This window comes from Plectropomus leopardus, chromosome 7, assembly GCF_026936395.1.
Source record: "Plectropomus leopardus strain MGB_pleo_1.0 chromosome 7, ASM2693639v1, whole genome shotgun sequence".
Lineage (NCBI taxonomy): Eukaryota > Metazoa > Chordata > Actinopteri > Perciformes > Serranidae > Plectropomus > Plectropomus leopardus.
This window is the reverse complement of record NC_142182.1, coordinates 217,501-242,833: the sequence shown is the minus strand read 5'-3', so window position 1 is coordinate 242,833 and position 25,333 is coordinate 217,501. Positions and strand designations below refer to the sequence as shown.

At 45.5% G+C, this 25,333-nt stretch overlaps 1 protein-coding gene across 1 annotated transcript in view; it reads left to right on the top strand.

The window, feature by feature from the left end:
• ptprbl (protein tyrosine phosphatase receptor type B, like) overlaps positions 1-25,333 on the top strand; it is a 34,507-nt gene that overhangs the window by 7,068 nt on the left and 2,106 nt on the right. Inside the window, 28 exon segments of the mRNA XM_088079475.1 lie at positions 1,298-1,562; positions 3,388-3,687; positions 4,022-4,285; positions 4,570-4,833; positions 4,916-5,191; positions 5,490-5,756; positions 6,443-6,709; positions 8,975-9,238; positions 9,324-9,587; positions 9,761-10,024; positions 10,387-10,650; positions 11,311-11,580; positions 12,120-12,383; positions 12,590-12,805; positions 12,808-12,855; positions 12,976-13,251; positions 14,274-14,552; positions 15,222-15,371; positions 15,458-15,713; positions 16,511-16,617; positions 17,922-18,027; positions 18,933-19,010; positions 21,385-21,402; positions 21,480-21,561; positions 22,383-22,473; positions 22,643-22,719; positions 23,209-23,343; positions 23,433-23,555. Of these exon segments, the coding sequence (XP_087935601.1) occupies positions 1,298-1,562; positions 3,388-3,687; positions 4,022-4,285; positions 4,570-4,833; positions 4,916-5,191; positions 5,490-5,756; positions 6,443-6,709; positions 8,975-9,238; positions 9,324-9,587; positions 9,761-10,024; positions 10,387-10,650; positions 11,311-11,580; positions 12,120-12,383; positions 12,590-12,805; positions 12,808-12,855; positions 12,976-13,251; positions 14,274-14,552; positions 15,222-15,371; positions 15,458-15,713; positions 16,511-16,617; positions 17,922-18,027; positions 18,933-19,010; positions 21,385-21,402; positions 21,480-21,561; positions 22,383-22,473; positions 22,643-22,719; positions 23,209-23,343; positions 23,433-23,555 (5,535 nt within the window).

Genomic DNA, 25,333 nt, shown 5'->3' with positions numbered 1-25,333 from the left:
GTTGACACAGTGAAGCAGTCTGGTTCAGCGTGCACTGTGTCCTAACACGGCGTCCAGCTGCTCTGTTAGCGGTCCATGAATGGAGGGAGGAGCTGCTCTGTGCTGCTCGTTAGCCGGTGGTCGTCCGTCGTGGATGAGCCTGGATCAGAGGACTCCTGGTCGGTCTTTGCTGTGCTGTTGGATCAGTTCAGAGAGGAGTCAGCTCGCTCCTCCTGTCCTGACAGAGACAGCTGCTCATGCTGACTTTGGTCCTCTTGGTCCTGAAAAACTGAGTCTGAAGGCTTTCTGTCTACCAGGAGCACCAACCTCTCTGGTCTATTCTGTGTTTTATGTCCGAGAGAAGAGAGATTGATACCCCTTTCCCACCAAAATTAGCATATGCACACCGATTTTTCAAACATGCGAACCTGTTAAACAGAGGAGACAGACTGCATTCCCACTGCCAGTGAACACACCGATGCAGCTCTGTGTGTGTGTGTGTGTGTGTGTGTGTGTGTGTGTGTGTGTGTGTGTGTGCCAGGAAAGCAGGTTAACAGTAGATGCAGCTGCGACTTTTCAGTGGTTTCTTCTCTTTCTGTCTCTGATGGATTCAGCCTCTCTTTAAACTTGGTGCAGACTAACATGGCAGTTTTTTTTGTGCGTTTCTTTCCCGTCTAAAAACATTGTGACATCATGAAAAAAATCTGGCATTTAAACCAGCACAAATTCAGATCATCTGTGGGTCCCAATATTGGTGATAAACTAAAACCAGAGATTTTCCAAGTTCACAGTGACTCGTCTGTGACACGTGTTCAGTATTATTCCTGCGGATGAGTCCGAGTCTGTTTATCTGAGACGGCCTCCTGATTGGAGAACAATAGCTGGAGCTTAGTTTGATGCTAAAGGTCGTCAGAGAAAGTTCCCTGCAGGCAGGAAGGAAGGCGGGGTGGGGCAGCGCTCTGCAGGGAGCCAGACCGACCTCCAGAGTTCAGCAGAGTCCAAAGACTCGCAGGATGATGTTGTGAGATAAAAACCCTCCAGATCTGTTTGTGATGGAGCCAGAATCCATTTGCTGCAGACCAGGAGGACCAGGGTTTATTCTGACTGAACCGTATCACAATGTGGGCTCCTGTGGGCTCATGTAGGCTCCTGTAGTCTCCTGTGGGCTCTTATAGTCTCCTGTGGGCTCATGTAGGCTCCTGTAGTCTCATGTGGACTCTTGTAGTCTCATGTGGACTCCTGTAGTCTCATGTGGACTCCTGTAGTCTGCAGACTGTGTCTAAACCTGTTTTTAATCTGACGTCACTTTCTGTTTCAGGCCTCCCGCTGCTCCGTAAACTTCACAGACATCAGCTCGACCTCCACTTCCATCACCGTGACCTTCATCGCCATCGACCTCACCTGTGACTTCAGCGTGGTCAGCGATGACACGTCCCCTGCTGACCCTGCCCACTGTGACCAGGACAGAGCGAACAGCGGCAGCTTCAGCTGTCGCCTCACCGGGCTGGATCCTGGGACCCGATACCGTCTGACGGTCGTCTCCAGGACGGACGGAGAGAGAGGCCACGCGGCGGCGCGCACAGGTCTGAAAAAATACACGTTTTTATTGTCAGACGCTTGATTCTGTCGGCGGGAAAGAAAACATATTTTAGAGTTGATTACTGAGCACGCTCAGACCAGAAAATCAATCAATCAATGAAATAATAGTATTGATTATTGTTTCATCAGAGCTGTAAATAGATAAACACATGAAGACGGTGGACAGCAGGAGGATTCAGGTCCACATTTCACTGCTGCTTTAAGTCGGAGGTTTGGATGCAGGACTTTTATTTTGTAGTGTTTCAGGATGTGTAAACTTCCTGTGTCTTGTTGTGGAACAAACGTGTTGTTTGGGTCGGTGGCGTAGAGTTGGACATTTTGTCCTCGGGGTGTCTCTGAGCTGCCAACAGGAAGCAGTGAAGTGTCCTTGGGGGAGGAAACATTATTCAGAGCTGGTCACGGCTCCGTGTCGGGGGGGGCTTCCTCGTCCGGCCCCGCCCTCACCGTGTCCTCTGTTTCCTGTCCGGCTCCACGAACACGTCTTTAAAACAATCTTATCGACCTTCAGCCACCTTCTGCTGCTGCACACAGACAGGATACACACACACACACACACACACACACACACACACAGATCACACACACACACACACACACACACACACAGATCACACACACACAGATCACACACACACACAGATCACACACACACACACACACACACACACACACAGATCACACACAGATCACACACACACACACACAGATCACACACACACACACACACACACACACACAGATCACACACACACACACACACACACACACACACACACAGAGATCACACACACACACACTTTAGACTTTTTTTCTGACAAAGTTAAAGAAGTTTAAATTCTGATTTGATACACAAATCAGTGCATAGAAATTCCCCAGTGTTCAGGACTCGTTAACTTGATTACGAGTTACGGCTAATTTCCACCAGATCCGAGTTCGGTCTGAGTCCGGTCCGAGTTCGGTCCGAGTCCGGTCCGAGTCCGGTCCAAGTCCGGTCCAGCTCTGATCAGCGGCAGACCGACAGATCACGCTCTGGTCTCTCTGTTTACTTCTGCGGCTGCGCTGCGACTCCGCTCTGTCCACCTCCGGCGGTCCAGTCGCTGGGATCAGGTCCGCTGGCTCCCGTTTTTGCTGAACGCCAGAGGACTTCGTGTCAGTTCAGCCGAACTAAGCATGGAGCAGACAGGAAGTCAGAAGTGACACAACATAAAGCATCCACTTAATTTTCAGAATAAATCACTCCGTGTTGATGTCCGATTTGAAAGTTATGTCTAACTGAGTTTTTGAAAGTACCCGTCTGCCTAATTCTAATTTCTGAGACCAGTTTGAGTCTAGCCAATTAGTTTACAAACATCTTTTTTTTCGGGGGGGGCGGCGCTGCCAAAATGAACACAGTTGTCCGGACATTAACGTCATCACGTTTTCTTCACGACCGAATGTTCTTGTCCTGCATCGAGATGACGTTGGCTTTAGACGTTTGGAAGATGTTGGATTTTGGTTACTTAATGATGCAAATTAAAATCGACAAAGTGTTCATTTGTGGTCAGTATTCTGCGTCTAATTAAGTGCGTTAGGTTTTGTCCTGACATTGAATTTTGGTCACCTGACATCACAAATTCAGCCAGAAATCAGGGGCCGGCTGGGATTTGTCTCCTACTGCTGAAATGAAACTGATGCACGATTAACAGATCAGCAGCTCTAATTCAGAATCTATTTGTGGCCTGTTTGTAGGTCTAAGATATTATAAAGATGAGTCCATGACTCTGTCTTTTGTCTTCTGACCTCTGTCCTCTGTCCCCTGTCATGTCTCAGAGCCCGTCAGTCCAGCTCGATTGAACATCCAGCTGGACCAGCTTCAGTCTCAGTCGGCGGTCCACGGAGACGCTCCAGGTGTGTCGGTGTCCTGGTCTCGCTCTGCCGGTCATGTCGACTGGTACGATGTGTCTTTGGAGGACTCCAGCTCTGGATCCACCCGCAGGATAAGAATCATGGACTCTGCAGCCCCCCAGTCTGGTTTCAGCTCCCTGCTCCCTGGGACTCTGTACACCATCAGCGTGGTGGCCACCGCCGGGGACAAGAGCGCTCCACCCGTCCTCAGGACAGCAGCTACAGGTGAGACACAGTCTTCACTAGGGGCTGGTCCAAGACAAGTCTGAGCCAGCCCTAACTATGAGTTTTATCAAAGAGGGAAGTCCGAGCCAGCCCTGACAATAAGCTTTATCGACAGACTTTGATGCATGCAGGATTCATCATTAACATAAACAAAGTGAGACTGATCTGATAAATATGATTTAAACCAACGTAGTGCTGTTCCTTTGCACTGATACTCAACCTATGGCCTGAATCTGGCCCTACAATCCTAGAAATGTTTTGAAATCCTAATCTGTTGGTGTCTCCAGTTCTTCCTGAATGTTCACACACATAAAACATATAATCTGTCCTCCAGCTCCGTCCTCTGTCCACGGCCTCCAGGTGGCATCCTCGTCCTCAGACTCCCTCAGCGTCTCCTGGTGGGTCGGTCCTGGCCGAGCCGAGAGATTCAGGGTTCTGCTGACAGATCAGGACTCCGTTCTGCTGAAGAACGTCACTCTGCTGAACACGGCAACCTCTGCTGAGCTGCGCGGCCTGCAGCCCGGGACCCCGTACACCGTCACCGTGGTAACAGAAGCTGTTGGCCTGCAGAGCTCCACATCCAAACAGGCGGTCACAGGTAGATATTATGGGATGTTCCTGAACGTTTCTCCAATACAAAAGAGAACAAAGTTAGTGTTTAACTTTTATCTCTGGGTAAACATTTCAGCCTTTGAACTGTGAACAAATTCTTATTGTTTCTTATTTTCAGAATTTCAGTATTTATTTTCATTATTTTAAAAAATAATTTGTTGCTGTTTTTTGGGTCATTTCTTGTTTCCTCTCCATGTTTTTGAGATAAATGAATCCATCATGTTTAGGACTCAAAGGGTTAAATATGACCTGTGTCTTTAACCCCCTCAGTCCCGGCGCCGGTCTCAGACCTGCGGCTGGAGAACGTTGGCAACTCCGATTTTCTGCAAGCGTCCTGGCACTCACCTGCAGGGGGTGTGGACACCTACCTGCTGACTCTGTCCGCTGTGGGGTCCCCCCCCCAGGAGCACCGCCTGCCGCCCAACGCTACCCGAGCGGAGTTTGAGGGTCTGACCTCCGGACGCAGCTACCTGCTGCGTGTCAGGACTTCCTACGGGGGGCTGAGCTCCGAGACCACAACCAGTGCGAGGACAGGTAGGTGCTGAAGGTCTGTGGACAGTTGTGTCCACCAGGTGTGTCCATCCGTGGTCTTAACGAGGCTTCCCTGTCCCGTCAGTCCCTCAGCCGGTGTCGTCTCTCGCTATGGCACCGCTCAGTGATGGCAGGACGCTGATGCTGCACTGGGCACCGCCCACAGGAGACTGGGAGAAGTACGGCGTCCTGCTGAGGAACGCCTCTGAGGTTCTGCTGAATCGCACCGTCAGCAAACTGACCCGCCAGCTCGCCATCTCCGCCCGTGACTTCGGCCTGCTGCCGGGGCGACGCTACGAGGCGGAGGTCACCGTGCACAGCGGTGTGCTGGGTAACACGGCGCGCTGTAGTGGACGCCTCGGTCAGTTCACTCCTGCTGTCACCTTTCACGCCTTCAGGCTGCAGAGTCTCCACACGGAGAGAAAATACTCTACATGGAACAAAAACATGAAATATTTGTCATACCAAAATGTCGTTATGATGTGACAACAGTTATTAATTATTAAATGAAATTATTAATTTATTATTAAATTGAGTTATTCATTCATTATTAAATGTAATTTTTGATATGATAATAAATTATATTTATTAAAACGATGATAAATTATTATTTATCATTTATGATATGATGATAAATATGTCTTAACGTGTCCCTGCAGCTCCTGGTCCCGTGCAGCAGCTGCTCGTCCGTCACGTCGATGAGACGTCTCTGAGCGTCCGCTGGGGGCCGCCGCGCGGGGACTGGGACGGCTTCACGGCGCTCCTCAAGGAGGTGGACCCCGCAACCACGGTGGCTCAGAGGGTCGTCTCCTGGGAGGCCAGAGAGGTCACCTTTAATGGCCTCACCTCAGGACGCCTGTACGCCGTCACCGTGACGACCCACAGCGCCAACCTTAGCAGCTCCGCCTCTGTGACCGCACGCACCAGTACGAGTCACATTATTTATTTATTCGTTCACATTTTTTAGTTTATTTACTCACTTTATTTATTGACATTATTTATTTACTCTCTCACTTTATTTATTTATTCAAATTATTTATTCACATTAAATAATCACAAAATTTTCAAAATGTTTTCTTTAAAAACTACTAAAGGAGTGTCTCCTCATTTGTTGTCTCATGCTCATGTCCTCCTGCTCGTGTCTTCCTGCTCGTGTCCTCCTGCTCGTGTCTTCCTGCTCGTGTCCTCCTGCTCCTGTCCTCCTGCTCGTGTCTTCCTGCTCGTGTCCTCCTGCTCGTGTCTTCCTGCTCGTGTCCTCCTGCTCCTGTCCTCCTGCTCGTGTCTTCCTGCTCGTGTCCTCCTGCTCGTGTCTTCCTGCTCGTGTCCTCCTGCTCGTGTCTTCCTGCTCATGTCTTCCTGCTCCTGTCCTCCTGCTCCTGTCCTCCTGCTCCTGTCCTCCTGCTCCTGTCTTCCTGCTCGTGTCCTCCTGCTCGTGTCTTCCTGCTTGTGTCCTCCTGCTCCTGTCTTCCTGCTCCTGTCCTCCTGCTCCTGTCTTCCTGCTCCTGTCCTCCTGCTCCTGTCTTCCTGCTCCTGTCCTCCTGCTCCTGTCTTCCTGCTCCTGTCCTCCTGCTCCTGTCTTCCTGCTCCTGTCCTCCTGCTCCTGTCTCCTCAGGTCCGGCTCAGGTCACCGGGCTGCAGGTCAATAACCGTGGCAGTACCGACAGCCTGCAGACGCACTGGCAGCGAGCGTCTGGAGACCTGGACTCGTACCGCGTCCTGCTGGTCCACGACAGCAGCGTCATCAAGAATGAGAGCGTTGCAGAGGACGCCACCGCCATCAGCTTCCACGCTCTGAGACCTGGCGCCCTCTACAGGGTGGTGGTGACCACCGTCAGAGCCGGACAGACTTCCAGGCAGACCGTCGCCGAGGGACGCACCAGTAAGATTGAGGGGGACACCGGGGGACAGAGAGCTGGAGATAGATAGACAGCTGGGAACAGACAGCTGGGGACAGACACCTAGGGACAGACAGACACCTGGGGACGGACAGATAGCTGGGTGTCTGCCAAGGGACAGACAGAGGGGGACTGACAGCTGGGGACCAATAGAGAAAATAAAAGTGAAGTTGTCTCCAGATGAATGCTGATGGACATCGGTCTTCTTGATGTCCTCAGTATTTCAGCCTTTTCTTCTTCAGCTCTGAAATTTAATGATCCATCATAATGAAACATATTTAAAGTTTATAAAAATACATTCATGAATTTTGATAATTTTTCCTCGTGCTGAACAACAATCTGTTCAGCACGAGGAAAAATCTGTTTCTCTCTGAACGGATCTACCGTTCGCTGAGCGAAGAGGAAAAAAACAAGAAAACATTCACACAAGACAATATCAGAACGCACGATGTTTTTAATGAAGATCGACGAAACGCTACAACAAACGGCAGAACGACCTGCAGTTTAATGTCGAGCACGAAAACACACAGGTCCCTGCATATGTGTGTGTGTGTGTGTGTGTGTGTGTGTGTGTGTGTGTGTGTGTGTGTGTGTGTGTGTGTGTGTGTGTGTGTGTGTGTGTGTGTGTGTGTGTTAAAGACAGGATATTATTGAAAAGCAGGAATTTGTCAGGAATTTTCAGGAAGTGTCGACAGCAACACACAAATAAAACCTGCGAGGGTCCATCAGTCAGAGACTTCCTGCCAGGACGAGGAGGAGGACAAGGACGAGGGCGAGGACAAGGACGAGGACGAGGACAAGCCTCATTGTTTAATTAAAGACAAACATTTGTACATTTTACTGCTGGAAATCATTTTCTGAGTCAAGACCAGAGAGACTAAAATAAAATAAATTATGAGGACACAAAAATGATCAGACCAAAAATTTTGTCCTCAACGTCCTTAGAATCAAACCGAAGGACGAGTTGAGATGAGCAGGATAAATCCACAGACATGTCCTCTGCGATCAAAACTTCAGAGAGACACTGACAGATCTGACTCTGACTGTCCTCCTCTGTCCTCCTCCGTCCTCCTTCGTCCTCCTCTATCCTTCTCTGTCCTTCTCTGTCCTCCTGTAAGAATCATAAGACACAAACACTCAAACACACCCACACACACAGCAGCTCCATCCAAAACAACAAAACATTTCATCCTTAAATAATCTGCAGTTTTGATGAAATTTATTCAACAATTCTTTTGCACAAGGAAAATTAAAAAGCATCTCATTTATTTTAACTGTAAAGAATTTAAACATTCAGTCATTCTTTGACTCTTCAGTCCCGAACAAACTTTTCATCTTTAAAGAAAAAACTCCCAAACAAACTCAAACCCCAAAAAGTAGAATAATTAAGCCTTAAAATAATGGCCAGCCCTAACTATAAGAGACCATTCTAAGAGCCAGTTCTAACTATAAGAGTCAGCCCTAACTATAAGAGCCAGCCCTAACTATAAGAGTCAGCCCTAACTATAAGAGCCAGCCCTAACTATAAGAGTCAGCCCTAACTTATAAGAGCCAGCCCTAACTATAAGAGTCAGCCCTAACTTATAAGAGCCAGCCCTAACTATAAGAGTCAGCCCTAACTTATAAGAGCCAGCCCTAACTATAAGAGTCAGCCCTAACTTATAAGAGCCAGCCCTAACTATAAGAGTCAGCCCTAACTTATAAGAGCCAGCCCTAACTATAAGAGTCAGCCCTAACTTATAAGAGCCAGCCCTAACTATAAGAGTCAGCCCTAACTATAAGAGCCAGCCCTAACTATAAGAGCCAGCCCTAACTATAAGAGTCAGCCCTAACTATAAGAGACCATTCTAAGAGCCAGTTCTAACTATAAGAGCCAGCCCTAACTATAAGAGTCAGCCCTAACTTATAAGAGCCAGTTCTAACTATAAGAGCCAGCCCTAACTATAAGAGTCAGCCCTAACTTATAAGAGCCAGCCCTAACTATAAGAGTCAGCCCTAACTATAAGAGTCAGCCCTAACTATAAGAACCAGCCCTAACTATAAGAGTCAGCCTTGATTATAAGATCCAATTCTAAATATAAGAGCCAGCCCTGACTATAAGCTTTATCAAACAGAAATAAGGCAAAAAATAAACTGAGAAACACTAAAAAAACACTGAAATAACTCCTCTCTCTCCTCCTCATCTCCTCCTCTCTCCTCCTCATCTCCTCCTCTTCTCTCCTCCTCATCTCCTCCTCTCTCCTCCTCAGTTCCTGCAGCGGTGGAGGAGGTGACGGTCAGTAATAATGGTCGGATGGACTTCCTGAGTGTGTCGTGGCGTGCGGCGGCAGGTGAGGTGGACAGTTACCTGGTGATGCTAAGCGACCACCAGAGGACGCTGCACACCGTCTCCGTGTCCAAGTCCAGCCCAGAGTGCGTCTTCAGCTCGCTGGTGTCCGGACGTCTCTACAACATCTCCATCATGTCCCGCAGTGGCACCGGGCTCAACCACACCTTCGCCCAGGAGAGAACACGTAGGTATCCATCAACTGATCGATCAGCTGACTGCAGTTCGATCAGCTGAGTGTTGACGGTATGATGTCACTCCCCGTCTCTCAGAGCCGGCGCCGGTGCAGAACCCGACAGCTACGCATGCCGCCCGGGACGAGTACCTGAAGGTGTACTGGCGCCACGCAGCGGGAGACTTTGACTCGTACCAGGTGTTTATCAAACACAACAACACAATCCTGCAGAACCAGACGGTTCTAAAGACACAGAGCGAGTGCGTCTTCTCCGGCCTCGTCCCCGGCAGACTCTACACCGTGCAGGTCACCACCCGCAGTGGGACGTACGAGACCAGCGCGTCCACGCATGGTCGGACACGTGAGTGATGTCTGACCTCTGACCCTATTGCAGCAGAACCACCAGAGTCCAGAGGACACACAATAACACGTCCTCTTCTGCCTGTCCTCTGCTGCCTGTCCTCTGTCTGTCCTCTTCTGCCTGTTCTCTGCTGTGTGTCCTCTGCTGCCTGTCCTCTTCTGTCCGTCCTGCAGTCCCAGCAGCGGTGCAGTCCCTGTCTCTGGCGGGTCGGGGGACAGAGGACATGTTGGTGCGGTGGTCTCCGGCTGTGGGGGACGTTGATCACTATGAGGTTCAGCTGCTGTTCAGTGACATGAAGGTGTTTCCTCCGTTGACGCTTGGCGCCGCCGTCTCCGAGTGCTTGCTGTCCTCCCTGACGCCGGGACGCCTCTACAAGGTCCTCGTGTCCACCTTCAGCGGCCCCAACCAGAGGGCCCGCTTCATCGAGGGCCGTACAGGTGAGGAGGCACACAGGTTTCTGCTGCTGCAGCAAGACAGCTGAGTTCGCCTCCTCCCTCACCTCCTCCTCTTCTTCTCTTTCCTCATCCTTCCTCTTCTCTCTCACCTATTCTCTCCTCTTCTTTCCTCCCCCCTCACCTCCTCCTCTCTCCTCCTGTCGCTTTTCTCTCACACCTCTTTTCTCCTCTTCTCTCCTCCTCTTCTCACCTCCTCCTCTCTCTTCTCTCTCTCACCCCTGATTTCCTCTTCTCTACTCCTCCTCTCTCCTCATGTCTTCTCTCTCTCTCATCTCTTCTCTCTTCGTCTCTCCTCCTCCTCCTCTCTTCTCCTCCTCTCACCTCCTTCTGTCTGTCCTCCTCAGTTCCCAGTAAGGTGAGGAACATCCAAGTCAGTAACGGGGGGGACAGCAGCAGTCTGAAGGTGAGTTGGACGCCCGGTCTGGGCGATGTAGACGGATACTCTGTGTTTCTGTACCGAGGGGACAGACAGCTGGACGTCCGTCCCGTCCTCAAACACCACAACGAGGTGACGTTCGGCTCGTTGCAGCCAGGACAGACGTACAGCGTGACTGTCCAATCAGTGAGCGGAGAGCTGCTCAACAACAACACGGCCACCGGACGCACAGGTAACCTACACACACACACACACCAACACACACACACACACACACACCTACACCTACACACACACACACACACACACACACCTACACACACACACACACACACACACACACACACACACACACACACACACACACACACACCCACACACACACACACACACACACACACACACACACACACACACACACACACACACACACACACACACACACACACACACCCACACACACACACACACACACCCACACACCCACACACACACACACACACACACACACACACACACACACACACACACACACACACACACACACACACACACACACACACACACACACACACACACACACACACACACACACACACACACACACACACACACACACACACACACACACACACACACACACACACACACACACACACACACACACACACACACACACACACACACACACACACACACACACACACACACACACACACACACACACACACACACACACACACACACACACACACACACACACACACACACACACCTATACGCACACACACACACACACACACACCTACACACACACACACGTATGTATGTGTGGCCCCTGGGCTCCTGCTGAATGTGAGCTGATGAGTTGTGGCCCCTGGCCCCTGTGCAGTGCCTTCGGCGGTGACGGGGCTCCGTGTGGACGACCTGGGCTCCACCTGCAGAGTCCAGGTGAGCTGGCAGGAAGCTCTGGGCGTTGCCGATGGTTACGACCTGCAGCTGCTGGACGGGCGCGGCGCTCTGGTGGCAAACGGCTCGCGGCCCTCCGGACACACCAGCTTCAGGTTCGACGGCCTCAGCGCGGGCAGGAAGTACCGAGTCCTGGTCCAGACCAGCAGCGGGGGCGTCCTCAGCCGGGGGGTCGGCGCCGACGCTCAGACACGTAAGACTTCCTGTTTCTGTCTTGGAGCAAAGACGGCTGAATATTTCAGATAAATATTTAAAAACAAACAAAAAAGGTTTAAAAAAAAACTGATGATGATCAAGAAGTAAACTAACTTTTTTGATGAAAAGATTTAATTTGTAGAGTACAAACAGAATCATTTGTTTTTTAACAAATGATAACAGAGTTGTACTTTGTGATAAAGAAGTCGTATTCTTTCAAAATTAAAGGTTAATATTTATATATAACACATATTTTAAGAAGAAGAACTCTGATATTTGCAGCCCGAATACATAATACTCACAATCAACTGTTGTAATCTGAACACATTCTGATAATCTGAATAAATTCTTGTAATCTGAATAAATTGTAATAATCAGAATAAATTGTTATTGTTGTTCTGATCAGGAATAAAGTTGTAATATTTTCAAATAAGGATGTAATTTTGGAGTTTTTATATTTGCACTTGATGACAATGTTTCCGGTAAACCATGAGGACGGTGTTGATGGTGGACACCGTGTTCTCTGGTCTCTGTCAGGTCCCGCCTCCGTCTCTGACCTGACCGTCACGCTCAACACCAGCAGCAGTCTGACCTTCAGCTGGACGCCGCCGGACGGAGACCTGGACCTGTACCAGGTCCTCCTGTACCGCAGCGATGAGTCACTGCAGGAGGTGCGGCGGGGACCGCCCGGCACGCAGCACTGCTCCTTTCACGGCCTCCGCCCCGGCGCCACCTACAGGGCGGTGGTGGTGACGCACAGCGGCGAGCACAGCAACCAATCAGCTGTGTGGGCCCGGACAGGTGGGTGGAGTCACACAGCATTATTATTATTATTATTATTATTATTATTATTTTTATAATAATGATAACAATAACTTAAATAATAATAATATTTTTGTTAATGTTGTTGTTATTATTGTTTTGTTGTTTATTTATTTGTGTGTATGAGTGTATTTTCGGGGGGTCAGAGGTCGTGTTGAATCCCTTGTCCTGTGTCTGGTCTTCAGTCCCCGCTGCAGTGGTGTCCCTGAGGGCTCACAGTGGGAACCAGTCTGACGCTCTGTGGGTGAGCTGGGAGCGTGGCGGCGGCGACCTGAGCGGCTTCCTGCTGTCTCTGTATGACGCTGCCGGCTCCCAGAGGGCCGAGCGGCGGCTGGGGTCAGAGGTCACAGAGTTTGTTTTCTCGGGCCTGGTGCCCGGCCGGCTGTACCGCGCCGAGGTGCTGAGCATCAGCGGGAGCTGAGCAACGGGGTCAGCACGCTGGGCCGCACCGGTGAGACGCCACAACGCATGCTCCTGGAATATCCTGGGATATCCTGGAATGTCCTGAACTTTACTGGAATAACCTTAAAGTCTGATTCCCTCTCTGTTCTGTTATCTCCGCCCCCATCAGCTCCCAGACCGCCCACCTCCTTCCTGTGCGGGGGGGTCACCAACACGTCCCTGGAGCTGACCTGGAGCGGCCCTGAGGACTCTGACTATGACGACTTCGACCTGCGCTGGACGCCGCCGGACCGGCTGTCCGTCATCAACCCGTACCACAGCCGCACCTCCGGCAGCCGCATCCTGAGGGGCCTGTTCCCCGGACGTCTCTACACCTTCAGCCTGCGCAGCGTCAGCGGGGCCACGCCCACCTACAGCACGGCCATCCATAAGAGCATCCGGACCAGTATGTGGCAGCATATACACACAGATACGGCGTATATATATATATATACATATATATATATATATATATATATATATATATATATATATATATGTGTGTATGTGTATGTGTATATATATATATATATATATATATGTTTCACTTGTATTTGTAATATCAATGATTCATATATTTAAAAAATTACATTGAAAAAGTGCATTTAAAGAAAAAGCAAACAAACCAACAAAAGAAAGGTAACCCTTCGAAGTGGAGCAAACTGCGATAAGTAACTTCAGAAGTAAAGACCCAAAAATTAGCAAGAAATCAGAAAAAAGTTAGAAGAAATGTACCTAAAAATTGGCAAAAAAAGAAAAGTAAAACACACACAAACAACAAGGACATGACCTGAACAAAGTGCTTAGAATAATAATTTTAAATATATAATATTAACATAATGTAATGTAATGTGAGCAACCTTGAGTTTAAGGGGAAGGCCCTATAAAAATCCAGTGTATTATTATTATTATTATTATTATTATTATTATTATTATTATTATGTAATTAGAAATATTTTTTCTGGCTTGTTCAAAATAATTTTTTAAATCAAGTGAAAGAAAAAGTAAAAGGAACTAAAAAAAAAAAAAAGATAACCTGTGGAAAGTGCTTTAACATTAACACGTAACAACAGTAATAATTACAACAATACTTTTCCCTTAGCTTAGCTTGAAAAAAAAATCAAAATTTTCTTTGTTTTTAGAAGAAATCAACCAAACATGCTCAGGTTTCAAAGGATTAAATACTTGTGAAAAGCAGCACAAGTTAAGTGATGTCATTTTAGATTTCAAAGGGTAAATTAAAAGAAAAATTTAAAAATATAAATGAGGGAAAATAAAAATAAAATAAAAATCTAAATTAAAACCTTTTGGTGTGAAAATATCTTCTGCTGTGTTAAATAATTTTAGAGTTTTGAATTTCTTAAATTATTTTTGGGGCTGAAGCAGGCAGGTCTGCGTGTATTAACTCGCCGTTTTCTCCCACCACAGAGCCGGAGCGAGTCCACGGCCTCCACTGTCGTCCTCAGAGCTCCACCTCCATCTCCTGCTCCTGGGGGCCCCCAGAGGCCGACTACGACTCGTACACCATCGAGTGTCTCCGCCACGACTCGCAGGTCCTCGTCTACTCGCGCCGCACTGGCAGAGACTCCACCTCCTACCTCATCACGCAGCTGGAGCCCCACAAACGCTACACCGTCTCCGTCAAGGTCATCTCCAACCAGACCACCAGCGAGGCGGCGCAGGACCGCGTGGTGACCATGATCGACCGTAAGAACGCCGACACACTCTGTCACACACAAAGACACTGAGAACGCCGACACGCTCCGTCACACACAAAGACACTGAGAACGCCGACACGCTCCGTCACACACAAAGACACCGAGAACGCCGACACGCTCCCTCACACACAAAGACACCGAGAACGCCGACACGCTCCGTCACACACAAAGACACCGAGAACGCCATCAGCATTTAATCACTCAACCTGCATTTCAGCATGAAGAGTCCCAGAGAGAAAGAGTTAAAAACAAACAACAGAAATATTTAAACAAACAAAAACAAACAAACAACAGACTGAAAACACAAAGAGTTAAAAACAAACAGCAGAAAGATTTTAACAAAAGAAAAACAAACAGACAATTAAAAAGTTAAATTCTCAGCACTCTGTAGTCAGTCGTTCGGCAGTCAGTCGTTCGGCAGTCAGTCCTTCGGCAGTCAGTCCTTCGGCAGTCAGTCCTTTGGCAGTCAGTCGTTCAGCAGTTCTGTATTTTTAAAGTCAGACTGAATCAAAAGGTTTTCAGCTGTGGGTTAAAAATGTCGTTGAAAGCAGAAAAACATCAACCTGGACGCCGTGTGTTTCTGCCGCTCGTCATTTTCAGGCCCCTGACAGTCTGTGGCCCCCTGTGTTAACCGGCCTGTGTTTACTGGCCCCTGCAGGTCCCCCGATGCCCCCCCTCAGCACCCGGGTCAGCGACCGCGCCGCCGTGGTTACCAAGTCCTCCATCTTCTTCAGGTTCAACTGCAGCTGGTTCAGCGATGTCAACGGAGCCATCAAGTTCTTCACCGTGCTGGTCTCTGAGTCTGACGGTACAAACATCTGCTGCTCTACATGGTCATCATGTTAACTGAGCACTGGAGCCGTCTGATTGGCTGCTTCCCTTTGTGCTCTGCAGGTGTCGGCGAGGAGCAGCCAGAGCAGCAGCACCCGCTGCCCTCTTACCTGGACTACAGGTCCAATAGCTCCGTTAAATCCTACCAGACCAGCTACTTCCCCAGCCGCTGCACCGAGGGCCCCGACAGCGGCTCCCGCAGCTTCGACATCACCCTGGGGACCGGGATGGACTCTCTGGGGGGCCCCTGTGATCCAGACACCGGCAGAGACCTGAAGCTGTTCTGTGACGGGCCCCTGAAACCCAAAACTGCCTACAGGTTCTGAATGCATCACAGCATACACTCAGCATGTATCCCTTCAAAACCTGCAGCCACATCAGCGTTCACAGGCATTTTTACTGTGAAAACTTTAGTTTGACCAACGTTCACAAGCATTTCAACTTTAACTCTGAAAACCAAAGTTCCATTTCTACAAACTGTGACTCGCTCTAACGTGTCGTAAGATGATGTCCTGTTTTTATTCTGTTACGGTTTCATCTTTTCCACAATTTATGCATTTTCTCTGAAAGAATTTCTGCAGTTCAGAGTTCAGCGCTGATCAGAAGCAGAATATCTCGACTAGAAATGTTTCTGAATGCTCATAATATAAAGTCAGATGACATTATAACGACATAATATCAAATATTAATGACATTATAACGACATAATATCAAATATTAATGACATTATAACGACATATTATCAAATATTAATGACATTATAAAGACATAATATCAGACACTGATGACGTGTTAACGACATAATATCAGACACTGATGACGTGTTAACGACATAATATCAGACACTGATGACGTGTTAACGACATAATATCAGACACTGATGACGCGTTAAGGACATATTATCAAACTGATGACGTGTTAACGACATCATATCAAACTGATGACGTGTTAACGACATAATATCAAACTGATGACGCGTTAACGACATCATATCAAACTGATGACGTGTTAACGACATAATATCAAACTGATGACGTGTTAACGACATAATATCAAACTGATGATGCGTTAAGGACATGTAGACTCAGTGAAGGTTTGTGTGTCCTGTGTTTGCAGGCTCAGTGTTCGAGCGTTCACACAGCTGTCTGATGAGGAGAATAAAGACTTCAGCTCTCCGCTCTACAGCGACACCTACCTGTCGCTACCTGTGCTCACCGAGCCAGGTGAGACCGACACACATGCAGAGACATGTCACATGTTAACACGCTTTCATGTGTTTCACGTGATTCAGATGTTCCGAGTCGAAAAAAGATAGTGAAAGATGCAGAAAAGGAAATTTTTTAAAAAACACAGTGTTGAAGAAGAAAAGAAGAAAGAAAGAGTGTCAGATATTCTTATTTCTGTTATTTATGTTAGGTTGAATCTCGCAGGGACAAATCCATATATACATGATGGACTAACAGCACATTTTAAACTTATTTATCGCCTGAGTTAGTTTATGATCTTTAAAACACAAAAAGAGACGATAAATTATCTATGTTAGAAATGTTCCTAAAATTGCAAGAAATTAGTAGATTTATATTTTTTCAAAACGAAAAAATTCTATGGAAAAAAGAAAAACACTACAGAAAAAACTATATTTATAATTATTATAATTGCATAATGAAATGATGTACAGTTATTTTACAATTATAATTTTTAAGCACCTTCTCCAACTCTTATTTTCTTTGTTTTGTACTTTATTCTTTATTATTATTATTTACTCTCTCTCTCTCTCTCTCTCTCTCTCTATATATATATATATATATATATATATATATATATTTATATATTCAAGATTCAAGTTTCAAAGTGTTTATTGTCATATGCACAGTATGGAAACATGTTTCCCTGTACAATGAATTCTTACTTTGCTGTCCACAGAATGCCTAAAAAACGTTTCGCAAATATAAAAGAAATATGAAATAGAAATTTAAAAATTTACAATAGAAGAAATTTAGAAATTTACAATAGAAGTAGAAAGAACAGTGCAAATAAAACAGTACAGTGCAAATTTGAACAGTGCAATTGTGCATGTGCAAACGGAGTAGTAAACTGTCATGTACAGTTATGAGGTCGTGTGTGTGAGGTAGTTGCTGTGTGGACTCCTGTCAGCAGTTTAGGAGTCTGATTGCAGCGGGAAAGAAAGAGTTCTTTAGTCTATATATATATATATATATATATATATATATATATATGTGTGTGTTCATTTATTTATTTATTATATCAATTTTAATTTTCATGTATTTTTGAAACTAATTTCTTGCCTTTTGTATGGTTTATTTCTTCTTTCATTGCTCTTTGCATTTTCCCGTGTCTTTGAGAGAATTTCAGACAGTTTTTTCGGTTTTCGGAGGTTTGAGGGGACAGACCTCCACAGAACCACCGACAGTCTGCTGACGTCTCCGATGAAACGTGTGTCCTGTTAGAGAGGAAGTCTGTCAGTTTGGGAGGATTTGTGGTCTGAGCGTGTGCTTTGGTCCCTCAGAGCCTCTGGTCGGGGTCATTGAAGGCGTCAGCGCCGGCGTGTTCCTGGTGGCGGTGGTGGTCGGGGTCTCGGCTCTGCTGGTGTGCAGACAGAAGACGGGCAGAGTGTGAGTATGTGAGGAGGCTGCAGCTCGGAGCTGTGCTGCTCTCTGCTGGACCGCCTCTGAATGACACACTTTAACCCTTTAAAGCCCTCACCCAGAAAAGAGGGCCCCATTGATTAAATATCATCCTCTACAAACGGTTGAGATGAACGTTCACAGTAAAACAAAGGAAAAATTCACAAATCATGTACGGTCATAATGCTGTAATCTGTCAGTGTCATACATCAGTCTGTGAGCAGTCATTTCAGATTTACCATCACAGGACTTTTAAAACCTACCAAGGTCTCAGAAATGCTGACAAAAATAAAACTGATATAATTTCTAACATTAAAATATATGGTGTTTACAACAGTGAATATCCATCCTTTTTATTTCATAAAAAATTAAATTTACTTTCTTAACATTATTACTTTTAACATTAAAGGACAATTCAACCGTTTTGGTAAAGCATGGTTTTAAACATACTTATTAAATTATTTAAACATATATATAATGAAATGTGTTCTTTAACAACATTAAATGATCAGAAGTTCATTTACTTCTCAGAAAACAACCAGTTTTAGTTTCATTATTTTCGCCTCACTGCCTTTTCCACAGAGAGACAGATGAAGCATTTGGTGAGGCGCGTTTTAGGAAATGTTCATTTTTAGGACAAAGGTCCATAAATGTGTTGAGTCCGATGTGTTAAATATAACACGTGTTTAACACACAGAGCGCTCCTGTCTGCAGGCTGACTTCCTGCTCTCAGACATAGTGACGCCGGCTGGATGAGTTCATCAGAGCTAAGCTGAAGCGAGCGGGTACAGATAGCTCGGTCAGAGTGAGCTGCAGCACGCAGCTGAGCAGGACAGTAAAGAGTTAAAGCTCTCAGGTGATGACAGCGGTGTGACGCTGCTGCTGTGTTTCAGAGTTCAGGAGAGAGCGACGGTCAGGATGAGCGTGAGGAGAGAGCGGCCGCCGTCAGGAGTCCAGCTGGGAGTCAGAGGGTAAAAATACTGCACATTACACTACACACTGTACTGTGACAGCAGGAGTACTGCAGTACTCTACTGCTGCAGCCACACTCACTCTGACACTGAAAACTAGTGACGACACAAATCCAGTACTGACTAACTTCTACTAACAGTAATACTTCACCACTACACACGTACTGAGGGTACACAAAGTAATCCTAAAGTAATCCTCACACTGTTTCTGTTACTTCAGTGAATGCTGACAGTTTGCCTCTGATATTTGAGCTCAACCCTTTAAAACCTCAGCAAAATGGGTTTTTAAGGGGAAAAACATTTGGAGAGGTCATGAGCAACACAACAACAAATTACCCAAAATAAGCACAAAATTTGTTAATAAAAAAAGGAAAGACCTGACAATTAGCACCAAAACATTTTAAAATGTAAGAATAAAATAAGAAGGACTGACCTTAACAAAATCCTAATATACAAACACATGTCCATATTTCCATGACATAATTTTAAACATATAGATATTATTATATATGCAGAAAAAATCCCCAATGTTTTTTTTAATACACTTATACTAATGTTATCTGTCCTTTTAAAAAACAAACAACAGGTTTTCAGGCCATTTTCTTATAATCTTTTTTTTCCTAATTTCTTGTAGTTTGTAGGGCACCTTATGCCAAGTTGCTCATTGCCTTCCTTTTTTCTGAAGTCTAAACCAGTACGTAAACTATAAACCAGTTTTTGTTTTCACGTTTCAGAGGTTTTAATGTTTGTAAAAGGCGTCTGAACGCATAATGACGATCCAGGTGTTAAAGGGTTAACTAGACTATGACTCTACAGCGTCATGCTGTATAATGGGCCATATCCACAAAATGGCTGCGCTGCTTTGCGACCGATAAACCTGCACAAAAGAGAGAAAAAGATAGCGGAGTGCAAAGTGTTAAAGAGGCTGCGCTGCAGAGCAGACGGTGTCCTGTCTCACCTGCATGGGCGTAAATCGGGGAATATTCAGAAATTTAGCAGAAAATTGCCCCCTTCTTATGCAAATAAGCCTCTCTGATCGCGACAGACAGTCACAACGGCGCCACTCAACGCCATCGAGAGTTTCTCGCAGTTTCTCTCTCTTCAAAGCTCGTGAGCTCTAAATGCTCCTGAACTGATATTATTGTGAAACTGTCGGTGAAATCTACAGGCAGAGAAGGAATCATGTAGCTGAGAGGCTGTTTGAGCCTATAAACCTGAGATCTGTGTGACTGCCCACCTGTGTGGACTTGAAGCACAATACCAAACATTAATTACCATCAAACCCTGAACATCCTCTTAATGAAGCAACCAGAAGGTAGATTTATTAGTCATTTTGTAAACAAAATTTAAAAAATGAAATTACATTTGCCCTTGATCCTGCTGCATTTTTGAAGGATGAGTTGATTAAAATTAGCAGCTCCTCTGAAAAATCGGTTGCATCATTCAATTCCTGCAGAGCATTTTACTGAATCTGTATCAGAGTCTTGTGTCCTTTTGACTCTGAACGAGGTCCGCGCATCCAGTGCAACAGCTTGATCCAGGATGTTAGGGGTTAACATGTCCCTTGGTAGAAGAGCAGCTCTCAGTCAGTCGGGTCAGCCTCGACTTGATGCTGGCTCTCTTCGTCTTTCGGTTTCGTTTCTCCCCTCTGGTCTGACTGGACGCTCTGTGTATGCCGTTGGTGAAGATCCTCCTCTCCAAACAACTTTTCCTAATTTGATAAGTGCTTCTCTATTGTAGAAAAGTCATGCTACAGCAGAAAGGGCAATGGTGTTGAAAAAATAGAAAAATATGAACCAATTTCTGCTCAGAAATATGGAGAGAAGCCTGAAACTCTGGGGAAAAAAGCAAACAAAAAAACCCTGCAAACTCAAACACAAAAGGAGGACAAATTGCACTAAGTAGCCGAAATTTTGCGGGCGTGTTAACGTCGGCATGTTTAGTGCAAATTCTTTTGTGGATCAGAGCAGAAATGGAGCAGAAAACTGGAGCTAATTTTGCAGAAATGATGGAGCCGTTAGCGGGTACAGTCCTGTGGACCTGACCCAAAGACTTCTGTCATCATGCTTTACTACAACATATTTATACCATGACGTTTTTAACATACTAAGCTATGACGTTTACTCTAAGATAAAAACTGATACCACCAGTACCGCAGCTACTAACAGGTACAGAGAAGACATTATAGATAAACAAACTGAAGCAGTGATCCATCAGGTGATTATTGATCAGTTTTGTATTGATTCGGCTGATAATATTACTAAGAGTTTAAAGAACTCCTGCAGGCTGAGACAGTGTTAAATCTGATAGAGGCGTGTTATTCATCAACATGTTTCAACATGTTTAACTTCTCTTCTTCCTTTTTGTTCCTCAGAAACCGTCGAGTCTCAAGGTGAGAAATCCAAACGTCTCCTCTGTTTCATTCAGCTGTTTGTCTTCTGATTGATATGTTTGGTTTGTGTCCTTCAGTCCCATCAAGGTCCAGAACTTTGAGTTTCACTACAACAAGCTGCAGGCTGACTCGCACTACCTGCTGTCAGAGGAGTACGAGGTCAGTCATTACCCGGTATTACCATGTCACCGGCCACGACTGAAACATCTGCCACCACACTCTGATTTTCTGTTTTCACAGCTGGACTGTTCAAGAGAAGCTGTTGAATATAGCTGAATACACCATACAAGTGCAGCTCAGTTTACCATAAAAATATAAGACACCGTACAAGTGCAGCTCAATATACCTTAAAAATGAGTGAAAAAAAAACATTTGTTTTACTTGGAATTCCTTTTTTTCTTTAAAGTGAAGAACCTTTGACTCCATCTCGGCCCATTGTGTCAGAGAGTGTTAGTATAGTCATTATAGTTCGTATAATAATATAGTTATAGTAGGGAGTATAGTTATTATAGTTAGTATGATAGTGTAGATTAGTATGTAGCATAGGTATTATATTTAGTATTATAGTGTAGTTATAGTAGGTAATATTGTTATTATAGTTAGTATAATAGTATAGTTATAGTTGGTAGTATAGGGTTAGGGTTAGTATATTAGTATAGTTATAATAGGTATTATTATTATATATTAGTTATAGTAGGTAGTATAATAGTATAGTTGTAGTAGGTATTATGGTTAGTATAACAGTATGGTAATAGTAGGTAGTATAGGTATTATAGTTAGTATTACAGTACAGTTAGGTAGTATAGTTCTTATACTTAGTATAATAGCATATTTATAATAGGTATTATAGTTAGTATAATAGTATCGTAATAGTAGGTAGTATAGTTATTATACTTAGTATAGTTATTTTAGTGTGTGTAAGGCCATATTTCTGCTCCTGTTCATCACTTTTGTTTTTGTTGTTGTTTTCGTTCCGTCAGGATCTGAAGGACGTCGGTCGTAATCAGCCGCTGGACTCGGCTCTGCTGCCGGAGAACCGTGGCAAGAACCGATACAACAACATCCTGCCCTGTGAGTGACGCACCCCAACAAGCAGAGAAGAAGAATCAGTCCTCCAGACTTTTCTCTATTTATTGTTATTTACATAGTTTAGTTGACAGAGACAACGTGAATAAACACAGAAGAACTTCGCCTGCTAGAAACACGATGATGCCTCACTCAGACTCTGACTCTGCTTTAGACGACTCGACCAGAGTGAAGCTCTCCTACGTGGACGATGAGCCGAGTTCTGACTACATCAACGCCAGCTACGTCCCCGTAAGACCTCCTCCACCTCCTCCACCTCTCCCTCCATCACCTCCTCCATCACCTCCTCCATCACCCCTGTTCTGACTACATCAACGCCAGCTACGTCCCCGTAAGACCTCCTCCACCTCCTCCACCTCCTCCACCTCTCCCTCCTTCACCTCCTCCATCACCTCCTCCATCACCCCTGTTCTGACTACATCAACGCCAGCTACGTCCCCATAAGACCTCCTCCACCTCCTTCACCTCCTTCACCTCTCCCTCCTTCACCTCCTCCATCACCCCTGTTCTGACTACATCAATGCCAGCTACGTCCCCGTAAGACCTCCTCCACCTCCTTCACCTCCTTCACCTCTCCCTCCTTCACCTCTCTCTCCTTCACCTCCTCCATCACCCCTGTTCTGACTACATCTACGCCAGCTACGTCCCCGTGAGACCTCCTCCATCACCTCCTCCATCACCTCCTCCTTCACCTCCATCAGTGTTACCGGTGTGTTTCAGGGGAATAACTTCCGTCGGGAGTACATAGCCACTCAGGGTCCTCTGCCGGGAACGAAAGATGATTTTTGGAAGATGGTTTGGGAGCAAAACGTCCACAACCTGGTGATGGTGACTCAGTGTGTGGAGAAGGGCAGGGTGAGTGTGAACTTCACCACCTGTCTGGTGTTGCTGTGAAGCCTCACCTGTTCTCACCAGTTCTCCTCTTCCTCCTCACCTGTGTCCAGGTGAAGTGTGACCACTACTGGCCTTTTGATCAAGACCCTCTATACTACGGAGACCTGATTGTCCAGATGTTGTCTGAGTCTGTCCTTCCCGAGTGGACGATACGAGAGTTCACCATCTGTGGCGTGAGTCCCGTTCTTCACCTGTTTCTGCTGCAGAAACTCACTGACGCTCCTTCAAAAATACGTTTCTAATGTGAAGCTCTGAATGATGGAACCTGGTATCATCTCTTCATGTTTGTTGGCCTAAAAGTCATCAAATCTAGTCATAAAAATGATGAAAACCAATTTTAAAATATGTGTTAAAAAGACTGTAGAAACATCTGTCTGATATCGGATCCAAGATCACTTTATTGCTTAAAAAAACCGAAAAAGACCCACCCAACAAAAAAACTCAAAAACTAAAAAAACAGCCCCAACTCAAAATTATTTCAAAAAGAATGACAAATGTTAAAAGAAAAATCAAAATGGAAAATGATTGTTTTTTAAATAGAAAACCCCTCAAAATTATTAAAAAAGAATAAATGAAACATTAAAAAAAACTAAAATTATGAAAATGAAATAGTACTAAAAAATTTTTAAAATAAGAAAGCAGGAAAAATAAAACATGCAAAAATCACAAAAATCACAATTATAAAAATCACTCCCTAAAACTAAAAAAAACCTCTAAATCATTTTAAAAATTTAAATTCAAGTTAAAATGATGTTGATCAAAATAGTTGGAAATGCATTTTCTGTGGATTGACTGATTAATCAACCAATCGTTTTGGTTGTGCTTCTATAAACTGTTTGATCATTTGATTTATTTATCAAAACATCAGATTTTATACACTGTTCCCTTTTGTTATGCAAAAATATTAATCTGCAAAGTAATTAAATTGTCAGATTAATGTAGTGAAGTATAATGTCCTTTATACAACGCTTAGCTCCGACCGAGCAACGCGATTGGTCGAGAGGCGTCCCATGAGTGCTGATGTACAGCACAACATCACCGAGACTGTTAACTCTGCGTGTATCACTCCGCTTCACGCCGCTTAAAACACGTTAATTAGTGCCAGAGTGAAGTATGTTTATAGTACGGTGAAAGACCAGGGTCAAACCGCGAGTTAGCGCTGGCCACAAAGCTGTCAGTCAGATTGAGGGAGGAGAGAGACAGAGACAGAGACAGAGAGGACAGGATTTTGAAGTGTGTCTTCTGACTGGACCTATTGGAGTTACGAAAGTCTCGAGGAGGTCCAGGAGGAGCAGCTGTGACGGATTTCGGTAAACGTTGGTTCACTGGGAGTAAACCAGCTGTTACAGATGTTACAGTGATGTGCGGTGAGACAGGGACACGCTCGTCCGACGCCGTCCACAGCCTGAGAGACAGGCCGCAGAGACGAACCGTCTGATCAAACTAACTGGTGTGAATCTCAAAGTGTCCGTTAACAGACTCTGATTTCACTGAAAACTCGGAGATAAATGTCGGTGACGCTCAGCAGACCGAGCTAACGCAGGTTAGCCGGCAGCCTGCGGGAAGTGTTTATGTGTTGCTAGGCAACAGCTGTCACGTCCAGGCTGAGGAACTATTTGTGTCGGCGGAGCCAAAAAAATCATTAAATAGGCAAACAAATCATAATCTGTCATCTCTTGTTACTATTAACGAATAAAAGAGGCTCGTAGACTGTTATGTAACAGTAATATCACAGCAGAGGGAGTGACGTTACGCTGTATATCATCACGGCTGTGATTACGACCCAATCACAGCCGTGATGATACACTGCGTAACGTCACTCCCTCATGTGATATTACTTAAATAACTCCCTCTGAAATGTGCTGCAGTAAAAGTATGACCCAACAGTAAAAGACAGTACTCAAGTAAAGAACCAGTACATCAAATTCATACTTAAGTACAGTACTTAGTT